This window comes from Mustela erminea, chromosome 12 (genome assembly GCF_009829155.1).
Source record: "Mustela erminea isolate mMusErm1 chromosome 12, mMusErm1.Pri, whole genome shotgun sequence".
NCBI classification, from domain to species: Eukaryota; Metazoa; Chordata; class Mammalia; order Carnivora; family Mustelidae; genus Mustela; species Mustela erminea.
Genome location: NC_045625.1, coordinates 18,644,608 through 18,661,109, shown reverse-complemented (window position 1 = coordinate 18,661,109; position 16,502 = coordinate 18,644,608). Strand labels below are relative to the sequence as shown.

At 51.2% G+C, this 16,502-nt stretch overlaps 1 protein-coding gene across 9 annotated transcripts in view; it reads right to left on the bottom strand.

The window, feature by feature from the left end:
* Nucleotides 1-3,768: 3,768 nt before the first annotated feature.
* The window catches only part of TNC (tenascin C), a 93,039-nt gene continuing 80,305 nt past the window's right edge, over nt 3,769-16,502 (bottom strand). For all 9 annotated transcript variants that reach the window (XM_032306237.1, XM_032306245.1, XM_032306239.1 and 6 more), the window contains 7 exons: nt 15,716-15,846; nt 12,155-12,287; nt 10,514-10,665; nt 9,504-9,600; nt 8,436-8,597; nt 6,385-6,548; nt 3,769-4,516 (listed from right to left, as the gene is read on the bottom strand). In XM_032306237.1, the coding sequence (XP_032162128.1) occupies nt 4,406-4,516; nt 6,385-6,548; nt 8,436-8,597; nt 9,504-9,600; nt 10,514-10,665; nt 12,155-12,287; nt 15,716-15,846 (950 nt within the window). In that variant the 3' untranslated portion in view covers nt 3,769-4,405. The remainder of the gene's footprint in view (nt 4,517-6,384; nt 6,549-8,435; nt 8,598-9,503; nt 9,601-10,513; nt 10,666-12,154; nt 12,288-15,715; nt 15,847-16,502) is intronic.

Sequence of the window (16,502 nt, the reverse complement as noted above, 5' to 3'; positions counted from 1 at the left end):
CTCGGCGAGGTTGGAGTGATTCTCAAGAGGAGAGCCTTTTCCAGCTTCCTTCCTGAGCTTTAAATTCACTTGTGGGCCTGGTAGGGAGGGAGGAGGGCAAGGGGAGGGAGCCCTCTGCTGGCCACAAGGATTCCACACCCACTGGAATCCAGGTCGGGGTGGGGGGGGTGGGTAACCTATGAGGATATCCAGGACCCCACTGAGGCCAGAGGACAGGGTGGCAGGAGCAAATGCCTTTCTAGCATGAGAGTGAGAGCAACGCTGATGTTTTCACTCCTGCCTTAAACACCATCAGCAACTCTCAGCTGTGCTCACAGGACATAAATCCTTCCGGGCAGGCCCCCCACCCCTCCACACTTTGTGTTCTGCCACAGCCTCACCTTATGGCATTAATGCCATGCTAACAGTAACCTCCAAGGAACTTCCCTGGTTGGCACCCCCCTCCCCCAAATCCAAAGTCCAAGGAGCCAGGCCTGGTACTATGGGACCCTGCAGCCAGCCTTGGTTTTGGGGGCTCAGGGGGCCTTGACTCCAGTTCCACACATCCCTAAGGAGACACTGGAGATGATTCTAGAAGATGCCCCTGCAGGAACTGAGAGAAGTTCTGGAACTGGGGTGTGGACGAGGAGCAGCTCTATGGGACCCCACGTCCTGTGGGTTTTTCCTTCTAAACATCTCTCAGAACAGTATGCCCCATCTCCAGGACAACATGCCTACTCAAACTCCATCACCTTTCCCATGGGCCCCTGTGGCACTTCCTGTCCCAAAGATGGCCTGGAGAAAAGATAGGGTCTTAACCCTCCCCTGCTTAGAATTCCTTAGCAGTTTCCCATTGCACATAAGAAAAAAAAGATTGAAATCCTTATCCTGGAGGGAAAGAACCATCAAGACAGGATTCCTGGCTGGCTTTCTGCACAGTCTGGCCGTCTCAGGGCCTCTAGAGATACCCTGCCCTCTACTTCCCCTGCCTTCCTCCCTGATTGACTCCTACTTATCGTTTAGGTCACGATTCAGATGTCCTTTCTCAGGGAACCCTTCCCGGTCAGAGTCAGGTCCTCGTTAGATATTCCTGTAGTGTCTCGGCTTTGCTTCCCAAGCATACCCTCGGTTTGCTTATCTGGTGCGTGGCTGTTGCCAGCCTCCCCCGGCATGGCAGCTCCTGAGAGACCAGGCCCCATGGTTACGTTGTTCAGCTAGTGCTGGACCGATGTGGGGTTATTCTGTACTGACTTTGAAACAGAAAGGGGAAAAGAGAATCCTTGGGGAGAAGAGAGCCGATCATCACAGCCCACGAGACACCCCCCTCACCTGTCCCGTACTTGGAGTTGGCAGGGAACGGTGGGAAGAAGCATGGCCTGGGAGGGGCAGGCCGAGAAAGGGAGAAGGTGGGATGGGTTGTCCCAATGGATGGGGATATGTGGGCAGACACTGTGGTGGTCGTGGGGAAACCAGCCTCTTAGGCTCTTTGATTTGCATTCCTTGTTCAAGGCTAGAAGTCCCTCCACAGGTATCCAGTGGACAGAGTTCAAGTTACATGCCCCAGCTCCCGCGGGGAGTGGGAGAGAGTATTTTCCCCTGTGGCTTCCACGGTGGGAGGCGGGAGTGGAAAGAATGGTGTAGGGACAGCAGCCAGCGACAACAGTGGCGCCCAGTGTCCCGGAGAAGGGGCCTGTCTGTCAGGGTCCCCAGGAGAGGCAGGAGAAGAGGGACTGTCTCCAGTGGTGCAGACAAAGAGGAGAGCCGCAGGGGGTCACACCATCCCAGGGCTGGCAGTGGCTGAGGTGTGGGACCATCCTCAGGCCTGAAGGGACTTGAGAGGGGACAGTTTTCTGCCAGCTGGAGAGAGAGCTGAGCAAGGACGGCCCATGGACTGGAGCTGTGCCTCTGCTAGGAGGGAAACTGTCAGCCCCCTGTGATGCTACAGAAGTGGCGCTGGAAAGTAAGGACCCTGAACACCCTCCCCTCACTCCCCAGGGTCCCAGCACTTCGCATTCTGATAGCCAACCAGAAACTTGAGGGCACGGAGGTCCCTTAACATAATCCATGCAGGGTGGCCTTGAAGGGTACAAGCAGGAGGAAGGGAGAGAAGCATTTGGAGGAAGGGCAAAGGGAAGGCCAGACTCCCTGGAAATTCATTCCCAGCTGAGAGCGTTCCCGGAAGGCGGAGTCTCAGGACCCCTTCCAGGAGGGAGGCGTTGCTTAAAGGAACCCAGAGTCGGGGACTGAGGACATGTTTGAGGAGCGGCAAGCTCATGCTTTAACCAGGTCGTGGCAGCTCTGTGCGTCTTGGCTCGGGCCCTTCTGCCTGCCCATCCCCCCTCTGGGGGCTTCTGCAAACCAGGTTAAGGACCCAGCGCCCAGGGTTAAGGACTCCTGTTTGATGGGGAATTGGATTCTGGTGTGGCTTTCTGGGAAGTACCTCACCCGCCTTCCTTACATCTGTATTTGCCGGGAGGGGTTGGCAGTGGCTCTCAGAGCCTCCCCAGGGAGCTGCCAGCAGAGAGTTAAGTCTCCCACTCGAGGCCTGGTTGTTCAGGTTTACACAGCAAGGCGAGTGTTGCTATAGCGGAATGGCAGGCAACGAGTCTTATGATCTGGAGCAGCCCATTGTGTATATAACGTGACAGCATTTATTAAAGCAAGATAAACCCAGCCGCGAAGGATCTGGCCCGAGCCATAAATTTTTCTGGTCCTCAAGTCTGAGCCACCACATTCCATTTGAATGAGGCCTATCAAGCCCGAACATTTTCATTAAATAAGTCCCTTTGCTGAAAATCCCCAAGAGAATGAACTGGGAATTTCTCCCCACCCCCCAACCCACCCCGTTTTCAAAGACGAATGTGTAAGGTGGGGTTCCGACCCCATATTTGATATTGCCCGAGTACAAGCAGATCCGCTGTGCTGGGCAGTGAGTTTCCTCCACTCCTAGACGCATTCAAGCCGGGGCTGGGGGACACGGGGTGGGGGTGGTGCTGAGTAGGGGAGGGGGAGATCTTCCCAACAGGCATTCTTTTACTTTCCAAGATCTTGGGGTTGTAGGAAGGATCTGCTGAGCTTCTTTGTACTCTACCATTCCGCAACTCAGGGCACACATTTCCTCGGGAAAGGAAAGATTTTCATTGGGGTCCTGCGGGAGAGCAAGAACACGGGGGCCAGAGCCCTGAGCTGAAATCCAGTCCTATGATTATTTGGGTGGGTAGCCTGTGGGCGAGTCATTGCCCTTCCATGAACCCCAGCCCATCATATATAAACTGATCATAAAGACAACTGAATCTTACTGGCACCACGTTCAGGGGCTCATCTGGCTGGTGTTTATTTTTTCCACAGAAATGCTACATAGTTAAGAAGTGTGAGTATTGATTGGAAAACTGAGGCACAGAGCGATTAGGGAACTAGGGGGTGGTGGAGCCAAGATTTGAACTCAGCTAGTTTGCCGCTGGGCATGTTGATCCTTGCTGGGTTAACAGCTATCTCCTCATCTACATCATGGAATTTCTAGAAGATGGGTATAAAAGTATCTTTGAAACCACACACTCTTAGTCTTGAAAATATTGAGCAAGAAGCTGAGTCTCAAGTGGTAACCTTTCTTCAACCTCGTTCAACTCTGTTCAAAAAAGTGCTTTCTTCTCTCCCAGTCTGTAGGCCCCCTCTCTTCTTCCCTTCTTCCTAACTGTTCCTTTCTGTTCCTTTCCTGCATTCCTTCCTCTGTTCAAGTACGTTGGCTTTGGTGGAATTCAGGCTGAACAAGGAAAGGCAACAACAGCCGAATTTAAAAGTACTTGTGCTTTTATTAAAAAAAAAAAAAAATACAATCAGGTACTGTCCAGATGTGTTTTGGAAAGGAAGATCTCTTTAAAAATTCTTAGTTTTCATCATTATTATTATATTAATAATATTAATCATATCCTTAAATTCCAAACAGTATTGCTTTTCTGGTTTTTGTTGCATGAAATGTAAAAAAAAAAAAAAAAAAAAGGCGGGGAGGGGGGAACGGCCTCCCATGACACACACCGAATCACTGCGAACAACAATAATGATACTTATACAGCTTTGTGTAAAATACAGCCGGTTCTAACACAAACTACCACGGTACAGCCGACCCCTCTCCCATTCCCAGAGCCACCCAAGACAACCACCTTGATGCCGTCAATGGAAGATGTTTGCTGATTCAAACAATGAAACAGACACCTGTGGAGACTGTTGTCTTTGGTGCGAAGGAAGTCCTCGCAGAGAAGGGGAGGCCAGTGCTCTTGTCATCGGCCCCCATGATCCACGGTCACCTTTATCTCCTGCCAAATACCCGGGTGTGGCTTGATGGTTGGACAGGTTGTATTGAGACTTTGGTAAAATTTGCTTCTTCCTCTGGGCCCTGCTCCTCTCCCACCCAGTTAGTTTTTCCTGGAATTTACGCCCGCTTGCGCCTGCCTTCGAGATTTCGGAAGTTGCTGGGTCTCAGCTTCATCTCAGCAAACTGGATGGAATATTCGTGGCCCTTCCAATGGAACCAGTTGACGCCCTGTGAAAAAGAGAAGGCCTCCAGATGGGTTTCCACTAGACAAGGTGTTCACCGACCGCTGCTGCTTCGTCGACGGGAACAAAGGGAGTTCTGTCTGAACCTGACCATTTGGTATCTCACAGCTGTCTACTGCCTATCTGTGTATTGATCCGTCTACTGAGAACTTGCAAAAGGAGCTGGCTGAATCTGACTCAGTTTTTCAAATGTCTGTCAGAAGCTGCCTGCATTTGCATTGAGCTTTGAGCTCCCATAGTGAAACAAAATGGTAGCTGGTGAAACAAAATGGTGGCTTGTGAAATAAAATGGTGGTTCGTGAAACAAAATGGTGGCTGGTGAAACCTCCCATCAGTAGGAGTAGGTGCTGAAGGAATTCAGGTCATGCTTGGAGGTTACAGAATTGACTAGCTATATGCAGGGAAGTCTTTAGTTCCCAGGATTCCTGTGGACTGTTTTAATAAGGGTTTGTCTGGAATGGCAGGAAGAACACAGGCGGAGCACAAATTTTACAACCTGACATATAGGGTTAAACCTTAAGGCTCTTACTTGAGACATAAATGGTCTTGAACCAGTCATCAGACCTTTCTGGGCTTTAGTTTCACCATCTTCCCCCCCCACCCCCCAACCCCTTTTGGGTCTGAAGTGACAACCTTGGAAGAATGCTATGAGGGTTAAATGAGTTTGTGAGGGGAGCGATCATAGCGCTGGGCACATTGTAGGTACGAAGTAAATATGACTTCTCTCATCTCCAACAGGGAAAATCATCCTTAGAAATTTGGCTAGAGATTTTTTTTTTCCTCAAGAAAAGATTATATTTGTGTCTGGGCCTCCTAATTCCACGTTAACTCTCCCACAGAGTCTAAAGATAGCAGAATCTGCCTGTCGAAACCCACAATGCTCCTTGCCCCACGGTGTGGTTGGGGGGTTGGGGACGGTCCAACCCTCTGCCTCTAGGCAGCCACCACCTCATTCTCTGACCTCTCTTCTCTTTAGCGGCATGGGGCTTTGAGGAGACCTGGAGAAGTTAATGGCTGGTAAAATGAGGCAAGAAAATAGAGATACTTCATGGGATTCTGTTTGGCACTCACTGACTGCGGACGGTCTCTGAATCCGACTGGCAGGTCGGGTGTGAGAATGCCATGTGCCATGGGCAAATGTGTCTGTGACCACTCAGTTCTGGTGAAGTACTTGGCCTGCCTTCCTCTGCCCTCCATCGTCCCTCGGACAGAGGTGCCGAGTGGGATGCAAGCCCTCCTTGTTCTGTGCTGGGGACTGAGGCTAGAGAGGGAGAGCGAGGTCACCGAGCCCACACGGCTGCCAGAGCAGAGCCAGAGCTGGGACGGGGCGCCCCTAACTCCTTCGTGGCCTTTCACGTCAGCCCACACTGGAGGTGGGGAGGATGGAAAAAGAAGTTTCCTTTCGGGCATGCGTTTTTGTTTTTGTTTTTGTTTCCCGAAGGACTTTGTGTCACTTTGGAGGCAGGGAATGAGAAAAGAAAGGTAGTACAATAATTCTAGAGTGAACGTATCCTGGGGCAACATCATAAGGTGGAAAGAACACCCCACTTATGCCCCTGCGTCACCTAGACACCTCCCCTTTAATCTGCTTTCCTTCTGGAGTTCAGACTCTGGCTCTGTCTGCTGAGAGCTCTCTGTTTTGGAATCCACTGACCAGTGATCTCCCCGGGATCTTCACGGGTTAACAGGTGCTGTCTCGAGGATTTCATCCAACCTCCTGTGTCCCCGAGGTTCCTCCTTGCGGGAACAGAGGTGACACCATGTCCCAGAGGTTGCTGCCCCCTAGTCTCGGCTGGGACCGAGGGGCTGGGGTGCCCCCCTGTCACCTGTCCCCGACCCTCACAGTTGGCTCACCTGGCTGTGGTTGTTGTCCCCGTACCTCCCCATCAGGTTGACACGGTGACAGTTCTTGTACCAGAAAGCCCCCTTGTAGGACAGGGCGCAGTTGGTGATGGCTGAGTCCGTGTCCTTGTCGAAGGTGGAGAAGGATCTGCCGTTGTGGTAAGCCATGGAATCACCTGTGGAGAGGAGATATGGGTCTGAGGAGTCCCATAACAGGTTTTCCTCAGGGGCTTGGAAGGGCAGAACCGGGGTGGCAGCTGAAAGATCCTGGGGTCACTGCCCTTGAACCTCAGGCTGAGAATTAGTGTCGAGCACAGGACTGGAGGGGAACCCCCGAGGGTTCATGGCTGTTGGAAGCTGCATAATGTGCCAGAAAGAGGCCTGTGATGGCTTTGGAGGGTCCGGCTCTCACTTCACAGTGTGACCTGGCCCACGTCAGGCCTCCAGCTGAGCCTCAGTGTTCTCTTCTAGAAAACGGAACCAGGGCATTGATTCCACTCACCTCAGCGGGAGGTGGGACAGTCAGTGGATATGAAGGTGGAGGGGTACGTGTAGCAGCTGTGATTTTCGCTACTTTGATCATTTTGTTTTGCATTCCTTTACATAATGGAGCTCAGAGAGGGAAAGACAGGACTGGTATTTTGAAGCAAGGTTCAAAGGGCCTCAGATGCCTGGTTAAGGAGGAAGCGACCAGGAGCAGGTAGGTATGGAGGAAATGAGGTGCCCTTCTGTGGAGCGTGGGCTGCCACCAGGAGCAGCTCTACCGCGGTCCCTTCCTGAGGGGGCTTTGGAGACGAAGGCAGAGAGAGGAGGGTGTAGCCGCATTCCCGCTGCTCAGTGACCCCCGCCCGGTGACAATATCCTTCTTGCCTGAAGCCACTTCACTCAAACAGATATTTATTGCCAGGTAATAAAATGTCAGACCTCTTCGAGGGACATAAGAATGAAAACCATCTCGGCCCCTGGCTCTCTGTGTTCACTACCGCCACGCTGATCTTGCAAGCGCTTGGCCTCTCCTTAGACAGCATATCTTTCTCTGGAGACTCTCCCCATTATGGATGTTTCCTCTCGGGGCTCAGAGAGGCTGGGGAGGTACCACAGCTTCTGTCTTTTCTGTTTTCATATACATAACCCGATGCCACCCCAGAGCAGGGAAGGGTGGGCCTACTGTCAGACCGGACCCCTCCTCGTGACCAAGCACACCTGTCTGCCAACAAGCCCGCCCCTGGGTCCACCTCAGGCAAATCACGCAGCTTTTCTGGGTCATAGTTTCCTCATCTGTGTCACAGGGACATCTTCCTGGACCAGTGTCCCTGAGAATCGGAAGGGGGTAATGCTTGCGGAACAGCTTCAAAGAGGAGAGGCTCCTTCGTAAGTCTGAATGCATGTAGCTTCCTTACTAACTTCTCCTCTAATGCGGAGCTGATAAAGCACACAGGGGCCATTCCAAGTCCATGACATCTGCACGATCTGAGCTAGCTTATGCACAGGACAAGATCCACAAGGACCATTTGGCAGGTAGTGAGCTTCTGGTCATGAGGTCTGGGGGTTGTGGCTAGATGACCATGTGGCAGGGGATACCCCTTGAAAGGATGCAAGCAGCTGCGGAAGGAGTAAATGCCTGCAACCCAGAGTGGGGTCCACAGATCAGCAACATCCCCAACAGTGGCAGCGCCAGGAAACCCGTAGGAAAGGCAGAACCTCATTGTGTCCACATCTGCTCATTAATGGGATCCCTGGGGGGTCATATGTACAAGAAATTTTAATAAATAAATACATTTAGATGCAGTGGGTTAGGTGAGTCTCCAGGCTCAGTTGATATCTAAAAATGTGTAAGAAAAAGACGTATTGTTCTGATTCCCAACCCTACTCTGCTTTGGTGACCAAAGTATCTACTCTACTCTGCCCAGTTGATGTTCTGGTCTAGTACCTAGTAAGGATTCCGATATTTGTTGACGCGATCAATGGATGGATTCGTGAAGGAAGGGATGAGGGAGGAATGAGCTAAAAGCCTAAGGAAGGCTTCTGTGGTTCCGGAGGCGGGGCGTGTGGCTGTCCCCTACCTGCGGTCCCGCTGTAGCCCTCCACCCTCAGCTTGTAGCGAGTCTTGGCATCCCCCACGCTGAACTTGTCGTAGACGGCGTACGCGGTCTTCCCGTGGTCACGCAGGTCCACCCGGAGCTCGTACTGCCCTTGGGCTGTGATTTTGTGGAGGTTGTCCAGCCCTGTGGAGGACAGGTGAGGGTTACAGAGGAAGCCCGAGTGACTGAGGCCATTGCTTCTACTCCATCACCCTGTAGGAGCAGCGGTTGGGCTCTACAAAGAGGTTCTGCCTCCCAAGACCGGGCCTTGAGGTCTGGTCTGGTCTGCTCCTCGCTGGCACAACGCCAGGTGAAATCTAGGGTGTTTCTGAGCCTCAGGGAAATTCAAGGTGGCATCTCTGCCCTGCCCACCTCCTAGGGCATCGTGGAGATCCAGGAGATAAGGTGGAGAAAGCACTTTTAACCTCCAAAGCCCCTTGCAGGGGGAAGGCAGTGGACACTAAGGGGATGGACATTTCCCAGTGAGGGTGCCGGAGCGCGGAACAGTGCCCCCTACAGGGAGATTGTGGGAAAGTGCGTGCTGCCTGAATGGATGGATGGACGCATGGAGGGTGGCTTCGTGGTGGTGTTTGGGGAGATTTCAAGTGGCAGCTCTACAGCTTATTGGCTAGATTCTTGTGAGCATATGACTTCATTCCTCTTTCCCCACGTGCAATCCGGGAATTTTGTAGCTTGCGCAGGTGCTGGGTGTTCCAGGTTATGGCTATAAGGCCCATCCCAGCACCTGGAGCCCAGGATGGAAACAGTTAATAATATCAGTGAAGATGAGTCTGATGTGGTTCAGTGAATGACTTTAGTCTAGGCTATCCTTCACGTCTGGTTGTTGGCTCTTCCTGGAGCAGATTTTTATTTTTAATGACCTAGAGAATTTAAAGTCTTTTCCAAGGAAGAGCTGGTATCCTGTGTCTACCACCAGAGCTACTGTTTCCTCTTAGGCTCTTTCTCTCCCATGGGTTGCTGTGGCTTAGGAACAATAACAAGGAGGGCAGAAATGGGCACTTGGGACGCACACAGGCAGGGGTGCATTACCAAGCCAGAACTCCTCTCTGCGGTCCCCAAATCCAGCAGCATAGGCTTTCCAGTTGCGATAGAAATCCTCACGTCCATTCTTGCGTCTCAGGAACACCTGGAACATATGAATCAGGGTGCACGTTAGCTCTCAGAAGAAATAGAAGGCATCTCTCTGAGAGGAAGGGCATTGGAGCTGTGGGAAAAGCACCAGTCCCCAGCTCTATCTGTCACTAACTTGCTGTGTGACTCTGGGCAGGCCACCTCCACCTGAAAAACAGGGATTAAAAATATCACCCAGCTTTGGGTGATCACGATGGGTCAAGATTAGCTCATCACTTGGTCTAAATGCAACACTCTGGGTAGGACCCTGATATGGGGAGAGGCCATGCACATGGGACGGGGGGATGTGGGCACGCTCTGTACTTTATGCTCACTTTGCTTTAAAAAATAAAGTTTATGGGGCCCCTGGGTGGCTCAGTCAATTAAACATCTGCCTTTGGCTCAGGCCATGATCTCCTGGTCCTGGGATGGAGCCCTGCCTCAGGCTCCCTGCTCAGCAGGGAATCTGCTTCTTCTTTTCCCTCTGCCCTCCTCCCTGCTCTTGCTCTCTCTCTCTCAAATTAAAAAAAAAAAAATTAATTAAAAAAAATACTACCCAGCTCAAACAGTATTGGGATTGAAATAATTCACATCAAACTCTTAGCACAGTGGTCGAAAGAAAATGCTAATTAAGCCACATAATGGGTTCCATGACCATCCTCATTTTTATGCATCAGAGAGTTGTTTGAGGATCAGATCAGATAAATTACAAAAAAATTATTTTCTCTTGTTCCCCCCCCCCCAGCTTCTTCCCCATTCCTTTGTTTTAGAGACAGCTCCTGAGCGTCTCTGGATGACAGGCATGATCTCGCAAAACCTCCAAACATCGGTGTCTGAGTACGTGAGTGGACGTGTCCCCCCCCCCCCCCCGCCGCCCCTGCTGTGCCCTCTGCCCCCAGGCCCCAGGGCTGAGGACTGGGGATACTCACGATCCATCCACCCCCATCAGAGGTCATGTCACAGAAGACTTCCAGAGCCTGAGCCTTATCACCATTCAGGTAAATGGTATAGAGTCCAGAGGTGGTGTCCCCATTTAGCATTGCTTGGGAGCAGTCCCGGGGGAATGGGTACAGGAGCCCAGCTGCAGGATGAGAAGGAAGAGTGCGCCTCTTAGAGCAGGAGGATTGGGGTAGGAGCTTTCAGACTGCAGCCCCACTGCACGCCGCCTGGGTATCTAAAGGCAAGTAGCTTGACCTCTCTCCGGCTCCGTTCTCTTGTGTGCAAGTTGGGGATAAATCCTCTTTTGCAGCGGTGCGATGAGGGTTTAAAGATTATGGATATAAGGCACCTAGCTCCGTCCCTTCTATTCATAGAGGTCACCAGTGATGTCAGCGGGGTGCCGGGGCGGGGGGTGGAGAACAGAGCTGCTCTGAGGAATGAGTTTCAGAGCTAACCTTGATCTACCTCAAGCAGACCCAGGTCCTGGCAGGATGGCTGGGTGTCTAGCTCTAGGCGGTGGCTTGCTGTGGATCAGGGCATTCTACGGGGTATCTAACAAGCATGCTTTCTGAATTCTTCAGAGGATTTGGGAGCCAAAGACAAGGGTTCTAGTCTTGAACTTGCACTCCTTTGCCTCAGGACACCGGAGAAGTCATTTAACTGCTCTGAGTCTGGGAGGGACCAAACATGAATGCCTGGGAAACCTCCAAGTGCTTTAATGTGATGCAAAGCAACGTCCAACTTGACAGAAACACAGTCTTGGGCTGTGCAGAGCAGGTGGGACAGAGAGTTGGCTGTTCTGACCTGACCCCTCTGGCAAAGGGGACCCTGGCTTCTGCAGCAACGTCAGCCGGGGTGCGCAGAGTAACTGGAGCCGTGTGGAAGGGCAGGAGGCACTGGGATGCCCTCTGGGTACCCCGTGCTCTGGGCTTTCCAGAGGGCCCCTCTCCCCCTCTCAGGAATGAGCACGTCCTCTGAATTCACCAGAGAAATGCCTTGAACATTTGCCGTCTGCAGACCACACCTGGTGGCCAGGCATGGGGCAGCTTTCTGGGGCCCGGAACCCCCGAGCCCAGATCTCCCTCTCACTCATGCTAGAACGTACAGTCATTTCATCTCTGGGAGCCTCTGCTTCCCCTGCAGAAAATGGGACCTGAGGATCCTACCAGCTTGGTGGGAGGACTGGTTTTGATTTTGATCATGGGCGGGTTTTGTAATGGCCCACACGCTGAAGGAAAAAAAGGCCTCAGCTTGTAGTGAGCCCAGCCCCTGGGTGCACACTGAGCTAGGGGCTCAGAGAGCACAGGGGTCTTGTGAGGAAGGGATACTTGTGAATCCCATAGATGAAGAAACTGAGGCTTGCAGAGTGGCAGTAACTTTCCTAAACCACCCAGAGCAAGTGGTGGAGATGGGGCTTGTGTCCAGAGCTCTCACTACTGGCCCTCTTCCCTCTCACCACAAGGTCCTTAACCTCCTGCACCCACATTCCTCGGGCTTGCAGGGAGAGGCAGGCACTGATCCTTTTAAGAGATTTGAGGGAAAAACTCAGTCATAGTCAGAGGAGAAGTGGAGGGTTGGTCTTGTCTCACAAAGTTCGATCTCAAAGCCCAGCAGCGCCCAGAGCTCCTTACTTGTGGTAAAGACAGTCTGGACCAACTTGCTCCTCAGGGGCCCGTTCAGTGCCTGGATCTTGGCCGTGTAGTGGGTGGAGGGGCTCAGCTCCGCCAGGCTATAGGAGGTGGTTTCTGGACCCAGAATGACTTCCTAGGGGTAGAAGAAAGAATGTAATAGTCCTTTGCCACATAAATCCTCAGGGTACAGATGATACATTCATTCATTCACCCATCCATTCATTTCTTCATTTAAAAGGATCCACTGAGTCTTACTCGATGTCAGGCTCCATGCTCACTTCTGGACATGAGAGACAGGGGAAGGCAGCATGAGCAAAGGTCCTGAGGCCAGAAGGGACAGAGGAGGAAGTAATGACCTAGGTGAACCACACTTCGTGCTGGGTGCTGGAGTGGTGGAAGAAGTGGGCAAAGACCTGATTATAAAGGGCCTTAAAGTGCCAAGCTATGGAACTTGAAGCTTATCATGATAAGGAATGTGGATTCCCAAAAAGTTTTTGAACAAGTGAATGACGTGAACCCAGCTTAACTTGGAAGCAAGATAAATCACACAAAGGGCAAAGGGTTTAGATTCTCAGACCAGTTATATCAGTGGTTCCTAATAAGGCTCTTTTTCACAGTCCTTCGGGAAGCTTGAAAATAATACAAAGCCTGGGCTCCATCCCGGACTGGCTGCATCTTAAGAGCCGGAAGTGGGGCTCTCCCAGGCACATACTGAAGAAGCTCCCTGAGCTGTTCGGATGCAGTCAGCGTGGGGATCTTGAGTCAAGGGATGACTGCGGGAGCTCAGCAGGCAAGGGCAAAGGCCTGAGCCGACCCAGCATGTCTCCTTCTAGAACGAGATATCCAGGAGAGGCATGTGTGTTCCTCCACCACCAGACCTCTTCGCACTCCCCCCTGTAGTTTGTGACTGCTCTCGGCGCTGTTGTCTGGAGAGCATTTGTTTCAGCTTTCAGGAAGTCTTCCTCCTTTTCAAACCCTTTTTCCAGCTTCCAATGCCAGTGAATTCACTTTTTAGCAGACGACCTTGGTGTCTGGTATTGGAATTCAACCTACATTGCTAGCAAACCCAGTCCAGCTGTGCTGTCACCTGCAAACACGGCCGGTGAGGTGTAGACAATACCGAGTCAGTGCAGAGGTCCTGCAAGGTTCTCTCGCCTCTTCATGCTGGGCAGGTGGGCTCTCCTGAGTCTTCCATGGGGGAGGGGGGTGGGGGACTGACTTCCAGAGAATCTGAGGGACCCACTCTCACTCTGTAAGTGGTGGGGGCAGGGGCCAGTCTTACCTCCTGTCTCCCCACAACCTGCCTAGGACTCTCTCCTCCTGTACCAGGTTGATTTTCTTGAGTGAAACATACAGTGATGGGGACTAGACACGCAGGAAGGTAATTCAGTAGGCTGACACAGGTGACCCAGTGACTTTTACATGGCGCCCAGGTCTGGTTCCTGGGGAAGGATCAGCTATTAAGCTGGGTTCATTGAATTACTTGGGGATAAAATTACGACTCAGCTCTCTCAGCGGCTGTGCAAAGTCCTTTTCTAGGCAATCAGGGTAGATCGAAATGAGGCTCAGGACTTGAGGTAAGCTCAGTTCTAGAAAGGGCGCTGGTGAGTCCACTGCACTCATTTTACAGATGGGAACACGACACCCAGAAAAGTTGAGGGACCTGCCTCCAAGCACACAGTGAGTCAGTCTTTTGTTCTGCCAAGTTAAAGAAGGGTCACGGGAATAACTAGAAATGTGTGTCCACGTCTAGTCAAACATGGCGGATTGGACATACCAGTTTAGCTCTTTAGAATGAGAGTGAAGGGACAGAAAGTACAAGTCCATGAGGGTGAAGCAGATGACAGATGAGACAGACAGAGGCATGCCATGTCTACAGAATCCTGATGGATGGGAGGGGCTGCGGTGGGGTACCGAGCGAGGGGACAGAGCCCAGCAGGCTGCGGGGAGAGCTGGCCGAGTGGGGGTGGGGGAATGCCGCAGGGCCCAGCAAGTTCAGGAACGGAATGTGTACAAAAGCAAAGATGCCTTTGAAGGCCAGTGTGGGGCATGGCTGAACAAAAGTTTGTTTAACAGCTTAAATGAGGAACAGATCCGATTCCAAGCTCTCTCCATGTCCCCACCCACCCAGCCCACCCCGCCAGCCCCAGTCTGGACAGCTGCCCTTCCCAGTCCAGATGAGAGGCTGAGATGTACTCTCTGGAGACACTGAGCCAGAAGGAAGGCTCTGGATTCCAGTCCGCCAGGCCCAGCGGAGCTATCTGGGAACAGAATTAAAGGTGTGTGCACCACGAGGGCCCAGGCTCCTCCTCCAACTCCACTCCTGGCCGCTTGGCTTGAAGGATTTGGAGGATCCTCTAGGGAGGTGGATTAGCTCAAGAGAAAAGGCTTACAGAGCTGTTACTTTCGAGTCCCCCAACAAAATCGCTGGGTACTTGCTTACTCTGTGGTGAGCCCCGTAGCCCCGTTAGTTGGCAAGCCCCATGTCTGCAGTCGGAACTCCCAATGAGCTGTTTTGTTCTTGACTCAAGTACCAAAGGACCATCAGACACTGGGCTGAAGTCTCCAACATGAAAGATGAAGACCCAAACCAAACAACAGCAGTGAAACAGAAAAAGACAGAAAGAATGAATGGACGAACAGAACTTGGAAGAGACACTGTGCAGGTTGTAGAATAAAACACCAGTAACAGGGCACCTGGGTGGCTCAGTGGGTTAAGCCTCTGCCTTCGGCTCAGGTCATGATCTCAGGGTCCTGGGATGGAGCCCCGCATTGGGCTCTCTGCTCAGCAGGGAGCCTGCTATCCCCCCTCTCTCTGCCTGCCTCTCTGCCTACTAGTGATGTCTCTCTGTGTGTCAAATAAATAAATAAAATATTTAAAAAAAAAACCCACCAGTAACATATACTCTTAGAGATAGAGAGGAGAGGATAGACGGAATACAAACAATACCCTAGAGAAAGACGGATGAGCCTGGAATAAGGAAAAGATGGTGGAAATGTAGAGTGTGATGACCAAAATGAGAAGTTCAATAATGAGTTCGGAAAATAAAGTTTAGAGATCAAGTTCACTTGCATGAAAGGAAGGGCTAAAGTTATTTCACATTGGAAGGTAAAAGAAAAGATGTTAAGGGGCAGAGAATATAAATAACATTTGCCGAAAATAGTATTAATAATTGTTGTCTAAAGAACGTGGTGACGTATCTTTCAATATATAATGGAATGACGCCATCTATGGCAAAGATGCTAAAGAAACCCTTGGCTTTTGCTCAATAAAACATTAAAAGACCATGCACCCAGCTCCTAGAACGTCCACAAGTCTTGTGAGCAGTGGTTCTTGACCTATCAAAACTGGACTCTGGTTAAAGGGAGACAGGGAGGCTGGAGATATGATTGAGAAGGTCTGGCATGGCATCCAATCCCTGTTAATTTTTTTGTTTTGTTTTGTTTTCAGCTCCCTAGCTGCACTGAGATGCAGAAACAGCCCTGGGGTGATTCTTCTCTCTACTGAGGATCACATCCATGTTTCAAATGGCAGTGGGGAGTTTATATACTGCAAGATACCTTGACTGTGCCATCGACAGATTCATACACCAGTAGGTAACCGGTGACTGACGCCCGGGGGGCTCTCCAGGTGAGGAGGGCAGTTTCCGACAGAACTTCAGTAGCAGTCAAGTCCCTTGGAGAATCAAGGTCTGCAGAAGGTAAGTCATTTGTTAGCAAATATGTCAGCAACTCTAGGACAAAACTCCCTTGGCTGGGTTATTAGGAAGGCTGGCTTTCCCTACAGTTCATCTACATGACCTTGGGTGGAACCTTCCCCATCTGTAATGAGGAGGCTGAGTCATGTGATCTCTAAAGACAGAATTCTCTGTGGTTCGTTTCATCCTAAAGGCCAGATTTTCCTGAGCCCAACACACTCTAGATTGGCCTTGGATGGATTTGAGGAGAAAGACACAGCTGGGAACATGATTCCCAACCCCTCTGGGTCCTGAATAAGCAAGCGGGCAGATGAATGCTAATATTGGCATTTACCCCTACCACAAAAGGATGCCTCTTCACTTTCCCTGCCTGCTGCAGTTCTCAAAAAGATCTCAATATATAAAAACCCAATGGACATTTAGGAAAACATGCCTGAAAAATCCTTCTCTTAAAAATATTTCCCTGCCTAGAACAAGGATCATTAAATACTGGGTTGAGGCCCAATGGGGACTGGTTTTACACTTTAAAAAAGCCCTCGTCTTAAAACCATTTCCTAGTCCATGGGGAGAACGTGGTCATTTCAGTTCAAAAGGAAATGATGCGTTTCTTAAGGTCCCGAGTGAGGGGGCGCCAGTGAATTTAGCTGATG